The sequence below is a fragment of the Hydra vulgaris genome, chromosome 12 (genome assembly GCF_038396675.1).
Source record: "Hydra vulgaris chromosome 12, alternate assembly HydraT2T_AEP".
Classification (NCBI taxonomy): Eukaryota; Metazoa; Cnidaria; class Hydrozoa; order Anthoathecata; family Hydridae; genus Hydra; species Hydra vulgaris.
In genome coordinates, this window is record NC_088931.1 from 80630384 (window position 1) to 80639291 (window position 8908).

An 8908-nucleotide genomic window follows, 5' to 3' on the forward strand; every position below is an offset into this window, starting at 1 on the left:
TCTTTTTCTATGATTTTAGCATCTGTTTTTATGCTATGTGTGTGTGTATGTATATATATATAGTCAAAAAATAGTAAAATAAAGCAGTAAAATAATAATGAATGTCCAATTATCAAATAATAAAATAAAAAGCAACTATTATAGGTGCTCGTAAAATTTGAAGCAATTGCTCGCCGTTTAATGAGTTAAAACTTTTTTATTCGCACTTTTTTCTCTTATATGAGCAATTGCTCAGAGTAAAAGCTTTCGCGCAAAAAAAAGGCAATTGCTCAAAATTTTTATTCACCTAATTTGAGCAATTACTCCAAATGCTCTGAGTAAAACCAATTGCTCCTTTTTATTCACCCGATGGCTTTAAAAATATTTGTAATGTATAAAATATAAAAATAAAAGGTATGACTAAAAAAATAACTTTTTGGTGCGTTATTTTTGCAATCAACAGCTTCCAAATAATTGTATTAATATTTATAATATTATATATTTATAAATTTATTATATTATTTAATAATCAATCAACCACTTTTGCAAAGTCTTTATTACTCCAAATCAGTTTTAACTACTGTTAATGGATAAAAATGATATTTTATTTTTCTTTTACTTGTAATGTAAGTTTTTACAATTTTATTTAGAAACTGGCATGGGTTCGATTGCTGGTGGAGGTCGCTATGATGAACTTGTTGGTATGTTTGATTCTAAAGGAAAAAAGGTTAGTATATGCTAACTTTATTAAAGATATATATGTTAAAATAAAAATACTCAACATATTTAAAATGATGCGATAAAAGCGTGTAAAAATTATTTATCTTGTTCAGTTTTTTAGGCCACGCGGTATTTAGTGGTTGCGAGGGAAATAAACGCTTTAATTATGGAAACAGTCTTTTCAGTAGTTTTTTTTGTATGAAAAACGAAGCGTTGCTTAAATGAGTTTTTGTTTAGGTTTTATGATTTTTTATTTAGGTTCCATGTGTTGGTGTTAGCATTGGTGTTGAAAGGATATTTGCTATAATGGAAGCTAAAGCGCAGGTATAGAAGTTGCTACTGGAAATAACTTTTTATATATAAATTATATATAAATTTTTTTACAAAAATGGAATTATTATATATTTTATTATTGTTATTATTATTTTTAATTTGTTATTTAATTACCAACTGCAAGTTTTAAATTAAATCAATTGTTCATATAAATATTTATAAAGTTCTATTTATTTATTTCTTAATTTTAATAATTAAGCCGGGTGAATAAAAAAAGCCATTGCTTTTACTCGGCGTTTTTGGAGTAATTTTTCAGCTTTACGTGAATATAAATTTGAGCGATTTTGCTCAAAATTTTATTTATGTAAAGCTGAAAATTTATTCCAAAAACGCTGAGCAAAAGCAATTTCTTTTTTTTATTCACCCAGCCTTTTGTGAATAATTATATAACATAATAAATAGTAATTACTAGATATTAGATATTTATTTTATGTTATTAGATATTTATTTATGTTACGCCGACTCTGGCCAGCTAAGCGGCATTGGTTAAGGAAAGAGGCACGAACTTCCTTTTTAAAAGGTCTTCCGCGGCGCTCTGTTATAAAATCGTGAGGGCTTCTCTGGAGTACCTTAACGACCACACATCCGCAAAAAAATAACAATAAGCAAATAATATCCGCAAAAAAATAATAATAATAACTTATATTAAATAGCTATTTAATATAACTTTTGAAGTAGTTTAATTAGTTAAATATAATTTATTGTGTTATATTACAATATATAGTAATATAACACAATATTATAGCCTACTATAGTCATATAATAAATAACAACTAGAGTTATAAATAAAAATTATCAATATTGAATTATAACTATTGAATTATAAATTTTTTTTTACATAAATTGCAATATTATATAAATCAAAATATTAAACTTAGGATGTAATTTAAAATTATTAAAAAGTATATAAAAATTTTAAATGTCGTTTTTAATAGATTTGTTCCATATTTTTTGTAAAAGTACTTATGTAAACTTTTAACCTATATATATATATTTTAGCAATGGTATACTCCCCCCCCCTCTTTTTTTTTTTTATATATATATTTTTTTTTTTATATATATATTTTTTTTTTGTTTATCAATTTTTAAAAAAATTTTTAGTTACCCACAAGTAATATAGTTGCTCAAAATTAATCTTGAATTTGCAACTCTATCAAAGTTGAAAAGGGCACTTGCCGTCAGTGGCACGCGTTTGTTTCTGTAAAGGAACTTCGTGCGGAATCGCTATCAAGAGATTTCGAGTGTATAATCTTTTGAACCGTGGGCTGTTGGTTTCGCTCAAACCGGCGCCCCTCTTTATTGAAGAAATTAAAGTTATCGTTGTACCAGTTACACCCATCTTATGTGTCTAGATTGAATAGTCGTTTAAAATAAATTTTGTATTTCTTGGCGTGTGACAAAAATTTTTATCATTATCTGAGTCCGCCCAGCATCTGTTGGCGTACGTTGAACTTAATTTATTGCATTTGGGTATTAAATGAATTAAAATTTAAATGTTTTTGTGATAGGCAGCTGCTGATCCTACTCGAACGACTAAAACCAAAGTGCTAGTTGTCAGTGGTCAAAAAAACATGTTAGAAGAACGTATGAAACTGCTAGCCGAATTATGGAGTCAGGATATAGAGGTATTTTTATTGGTAACATAATTAGAATGTATTAATAGTAAAACTGCTCACTAAACAATATGGGGATAACTTTTTTTTTTAATTATATAGTTAAGTAGAATGTATGGGTACACACTCTAAAAAATATATTTTAATGTGAATTAAAATATATCAGCGCATGTTAGCAAACAAAACAGTTTTATTCTCTCTAAAAGTTATCCGAAGTAATAAATTTATTTTAAATAAATTGAAATTCATAAATCAATTTATTTCATTAATTTTATAGGCTGAGATGTTGTATAAAGCAAACCCTAAACTTCTTAATCAGTTTCAGTATTGCGAAGAAAATAACATACCTTTTTGTGCTGTGCTGGGAGACCAGGAACTATCTAAAGGGTTTGTGACACTTAAGAACATGATTACAAGAGAACAGTATGAGGTTAAACGAGAAGAACTATCAAATGAAATTTTAAGGTTTTTTAACTAATACCAATTCATTTAAAGAAATAAAGAAAAAAAATCATATATCGTGTCGAAAGTATGACTTAAACTTTACCACCTCGTTAAAACGCTTATGAAGCAGAGATTGCGGAGAACAAAAATTTCTTTTGTTGTCGTAAAAATTATTTATAGCTGTTTTATAATTAAAGAACGGGCAAATTTTTAACTGAGCAGCCGTAGCGCAGTGGTTAGCACGCTTGCCTCAGAAGCTAGAGATCCATGGTTCAACCTCTCGACAAGCTTTATAACATCAGTAAGGAAGCAGGCGTAACTTCTTTTCAAGCTCTTCCCGCGGTGCTCTTTGATAAGACCGTAAGGACTTCTTAGGGGCACCTAAAGTAAAAGAACAGCGCCAGATAATTTTAATATTTTTTTATTACAAACAATCATTAATGCAAAAATATCTCAGCTAGCCTACATACATTAGGCAATCCAATGTAAAACAATAGGGAACGTCGGCTGTTTTTTCAGATGCAAATCCGATGCTGATCCAATATCACGTGTTTAACAGAACAATGAAAATATTGATTAATTAACAGCCAATGAAAATATTAATTACTAATGCGACTAAAAATAGCTTCCACAGTTACCAGGGGTGGATGTAACATTTTTTAATATTTGAGATAGCTAACTTCCAGACAAACTTCAAACGTTTATACTTGTATCTAATAAAAATGCCTTGCAAAAAATTGCGATGGTTAGAGTCTGGGAACAAAAAGCCCTGAAATTTTGGCGACACCTGGCCCGAACAGGGCAACAAGTTGATAAAATATTTTTTTCACAATATTCCTAAATTTATATTCATCAGTAGATTTTAAAGTTCATTAAAAAATCTGTTGTCGTTTTTAAAAATAATAGCCTTATTTAGTTTGTAACCCTCTTAAGTAAGGGAAGTACCGGAATTCCGTTCCGGCCGGATTTTGTAACTTTAAGTCATTCCGGTTCCCGCCGGAGTTACAATATTTCAGGCCGGAATTTATTTCTATCTTATTTTTTTTAAGACGTGACAAACTGTGTAAGTTAAGTTTAAAAAATCATTGTCCTACAGTGTAATGAAGAACCATAGGTAAACCTAGGTAAAAAGTACAAAATTCTTAACTAACTCAATGTAATTTTATTCGCAGTAATCAACTATGTAAGGATTTCTAGAAGTTAAGGTATAGTGTGGTGCAAAAAGAGTTGCTATCCAATTTTGAGCGACAAACTAGCTCTTTTTGATCAAAAATGTTACCTGTCTCTGAGAATAGTCTCATTTTAAATGTTACTTAAATTTTAAATAATTAAAAAGTATAGGATGCCATATTTTTTTTTTTTGCTTTCAAACCTAGAGAAGACTTTCTTTTAATTAAAAAAATATCTGACCAAACCAAAATCCTCAGTTGATGTATTTACATGTTGATTGTAAAATCAACTATGCTTAAATCTTACATAGACGATGTTTACACTCCGTTAACGGAGTAGTTACGGACTGTTACGGCTGTAACAGTCTATGTGCAGTGCACGTTCTGCGATTTGAATTTAAATGGTCCAAGTGTAGAACTTTATTTGGTTGGTGCACAAAAGTGTGCAGGAACAAAAACAACTTTTGTGCACTAATTAAATAAAATAAAAAATTCGATACTGAGAGGCGAACCTGAATCCCTCGGTGTACTAATCTGAAGCAGAATCCACTCGGCCACGCTAAAGTTTCGGTGTGCAAAAAAATTTTATTTTCAAAATAATATTTTTGCATGTATTATTTATTATTATGTATTATATATTATATACATAACATTTTGCATGTATTATATTTCGGAAGAATAGATTTTTAAAATTGGTATAATGCTTAAGATAGTGATGTTTTATACAATAAGCAATAATTTATACCATTTTTTGTAAAAAGCATTGTAAAATTTTGTACTCCCATTCCCCATATCCGTAATAAAAAATTTTCAGTGGGGAGGGGGTACAAAATTGTTGCGTAATATTGGGGATGGGGTCAATAAAGTGTTACGGATGCGTTACGAGGGAAGGGGGGAGGGGTCAAAAAATGTCAAAAACTGCGCGATGTAATTTATGGACGACCCCTAACTTGCCTTCTTGTCGGTTTTTTTTGTTTTTGTTTTTATTTCTTTTTTCTTGTTGGTGTCCGCACAAAACCAACACGGTAGAGAATACAGCGATAAAAAATGAAAAGAATCGTTAAAAAACGTAATTAAAACAAACAACGCAAAAACAGACTTCAGCGTAAATCAAAGAAATTGTTAAGAAAAGTAATTAAAACAAACAAACGACAAACTTTTAGCGTTTTAAGTTTATGTAAATAAATAGAATCGCTCTTGAATAGTAAAAAAACGTTATTGAAAACCTGAAATTATAAGATTTTTTACTGTAAAAAAACAATAAATGCTTTAATACTTTACTTATAAATAGTAATTAAAAATTATTTTTCTTAAGTAAAAAGTAAAAAAAAAATATCTTATCAACGTAGAAATATAAAGAAGAAAGCTAAATATAAAAAAGAAAGCCGGAAACTGAAGTTATTAAATTAGCTTGTCTTGCTCGAGAAAGAGAACGGAAATCTCGAGCTTGAGCAAATGAATCAGCTGAGGAATGAGTATCTCGGCCAAAAAAACGAAGAGAACGATATGTGAAGGCTAGGGCGGCTGAAACAGAAGAAGGTAGAGGCAGACACATTTCTTAACAAAAAAATACTATAAACAAGCATTAGTGGTTGAAACAGAAGAAGGTTAGTAGCATCTTGTCCTTGAATTTTCTCAGCAGACTAAAAAGTAAATAATCGAAAATATACAAAAAGAATTTTTTTAAAAAAAATATTTTGAAAATGAACTAAAAAGTAAAAAATGAACTATTTCACGGAACCCAAGGACTTTGTGTACATATACAACCTAAAATATCCGTTAAAGTCAATGATTGAAAATGTTGGGCGCCAACAGGAACAAGTTGTACTAAGTTGCCTAACATTTTCAGTCATTGACTTTTTTGGATATTTCAGGTTGTGTACGTACACAAAGTCCTTGGGTCCCGTAAAATAGTTTATTTTTTACTTTTTAGTTCATTTTTAAAATATTTTCTTTTAAAGTTTTTTTTATGTATTTTCAATTATTTACTTTTTAGTCTGCTGAAAAAATTCAAGGACAAGATGCCTCTACCTTCTTCTGTTTCAACCACTAATGCTTGTTTATAGTATTTTTTTGTAAAGCAATGTGTCTGCCTCTATCTTCTTCTATTTTAGCCGCTCTAGCCTTCACATATCGTTCTCTTCGTTTTTTTAGCCGAGATACTCATTGCTCAGCTGATTCATTTGCTCTAGCTCAAGATTTCCGTAAAAAATATACTATTTTTTATAAAAAGTAAAAAATAAACTATTTTCACGGAACCCAAAGTCCTTGGGTTCCGTGAAATAGTTTATTTTTTATTTTTTAGTCCATTTTTAAAATGTTGTTTTTTAAAAGATTTTTTATATATATTATATTTTACATTTTTTTTTTTTTTTTTTTTCGTTATTTTGCACATTTTACAATGTTATCTATAAATTTAAACTAATATATATAATTACAAGCTGACTGGGGCAAGTAGAAGTCAAAATGACTTATCATCAAGCCCCTTTTTGAAATACAAAAAAATATAATAAAATTTTATATCTTCCAGTATTATATAAAAGAATGAAATTAATAAGTTTAAAAAAAAAATTAAAAAAACTAAAAAATTAAAAAAATTGATTCTTATCTCTTGCAAAGTACACCAGACCAACTTGCTATTTGTGAGACTAATTTGAGTTCAGCTGTCTCATCTTGTGATCTTCGTGTTGATGGTTATCTTCCTTTAATTCGTAAAGACTCCAATAGTCACATGCTTGGCCTGGGCATTTACATTTGTATAAATTCACCCATTTGTTGGGAAACTAGGTTTGAATCCACAGACTTTTATTTTATATTCTTTTATGTGCTTACGTCTAGCACTACTTCACTCAATTCCATTTCTCTTTGTTCAAATCGCTCTCCTTCATCTCAAGACTGCACTCTTTTTGATGTTATTTCTGATCAAATTGACCAAGCCCTCTCTCTTTATCCATCTGCCAATATCGTTGTTGTTGGTAACTTTAATGCTCATCACAATGAATGGCTTGGCTCTAGTAACTCTGCAGGCGTTAAAGTCCACAACTTTTGCCTTTCTCAATTCCTAAGTCAAGTAGTCAACTTTCCAACTCTTTCCAGACAACCCGAATCATTTACCTTCTCTACTTGACTTATGTCTTGAAAAAAATTTGAGGATTGTGGTTTTAATGGTTTTAATGAAAAAAATTTGAGGATTGTGGTTTTAATGGTGACATTAGTTTGAATTTTGGGTTCTATGGGTACCTAAATTGCTTAGCAACCACATACTTTATTAACCTTAACAAATTTAAATGGAAAAAATAAAACTGAAAAAATTAATGACTTTATTGGGTTATTCCCATAATTACCACATTGAGTTTTTTTATATTACAAATGTAGTGGTACAATGGATTTTTATTTGGTTAATAGTGACACCTAAAATGCCTAGTAACGGTTTATTTTGCATAGTTACCAGCTTAAGTAACTTTCCTAAAAGCATCAATGTCATAAATTAGAATAATATTAATGTGACAGTCTGATTAAAAATTATTTTATGCATTTAAAAATTTTAACAGATTCTCAATTACTAACTTTAACTATTTTTATGCAATTCCAGGGCTCTAATTTATATTTCATAAAACTACTACATAATTCATATAAAAATTACCTAAAACTTAAACTTTTTTGTGTACATAATAATATAAAAATTTTTAATTAAAATTATTTTTCGAACTAAAACTCATATATTCTGATATTTTTAAAACAGCTTTAGATTCTTTTTCTTGACCATCTTGGCGCAAACTTCAACCTGATGCAAACAATAGCTCTCAAAATGAGTATGATGTAACTAATGGCGTCAATCTTCTTTTCTTTGTTTTACTACTTAAGGTAGTAAAATTCGCCTGGGGTCTGCCAGATACTACAGCAGGATAAGAGCAGAGTTTTTTTTTATCAATGGAAGCAGTTAGCAGAATTTTCTAATTATCAATTACAAACTGAACTGATATTGATTCATTTTGTAGCCATTGTTTGTTATTCTCTTCAAAACGATTTTTAAGGTTTTTGCGTATATTCCTTTGTAAAAGATGCTTTATGAAATTAGACAGGTTATTATTTGCAGTTAAGTTTATGCCATTTACAACTGCACCCAAAATATTAGGATTAGCTAAGTTCAAGTCTTTTTGTATTATATATAAATAAATATCAATATTTTTCATGTTTTAACTATATAAAAATATGAATTTCTTTTACAAAATCTTATAAGTAGGTATTTTAAAGAATGTATTTTAAAGTGTATAAATATTAAAACAAGTTCATAACACTAATCTAGTCCTGCTGAGACCCAATTATTACATAACTATTTAGAATAAAATACATATGTTTTCGTCGCATAAAATCGGATACATCATTTAACCTGTAAAAACCAGGCGGACATCCGCGGATTATAGACCAAATTTATATCAATAATATACATATTGAACAATGTATTTCAAGTCTCAAATTACTGGACCGCTTTGGACCGCAAAAGTATTCAACTATACAAATGAAATTTTAAGTAAAAAAAGTATTTCAAACACGTCGTCATTTGAAATCATTTTATTTGACATAAATTACACACAAATTAGTGTTGTAATAGCTCATTTGAAAGATAATACTTGGTTTTATTAAATTATG

At 29.0% G+C, this 8908-nt stretch overlaps 1 protein-coding gene and 1 non-coding gene across 4 annotated transcripts in view; both read left to right on the forward strand.

The window, feature by feature from the left end:
* Positions 1 to 3161, forward strand: part of LOC100211845 (histidine--tRNA ligase, cytoplasmic) — an 89682-nt gene extending 86521 nt beyond the window's left edge. For all 3 annotated transcript variants that reach the window (XM_065814608.1, XM_065814609.1, XM_065814607.1), the window contains 4 exons: positions 630 to 706; positions 958 to 1023; positions 2541 to 2657; positions 2923 to 3161. In XM_065814608.1, the coding sequence (XP_065670680.1) occupies positions 630 to 706; positions 958 to 1023; positions 2541 to 2657; positions 2923 to 3123 (461 nt within the window). In that variant the 3' untranslated portion in view covers positions 3124 to 3161. The remainder of the gene's footprint in view (positions 1 to 629; positions 707 to 957; positions 1024 to 2540; positions 2658 to 2922) is intronic.
* Positions 2194 to 2326, forward strand: LOC124808337 (U11 spliceosomal RNA). The gene has a single exon (XR_010642827.1). It is a non-coding gene; the product is annotated as a U11 spliceosomal RNA (small nuclear RNA).
* Positions 3162 to 8908: the final 5747 nt, after the last annotated feature.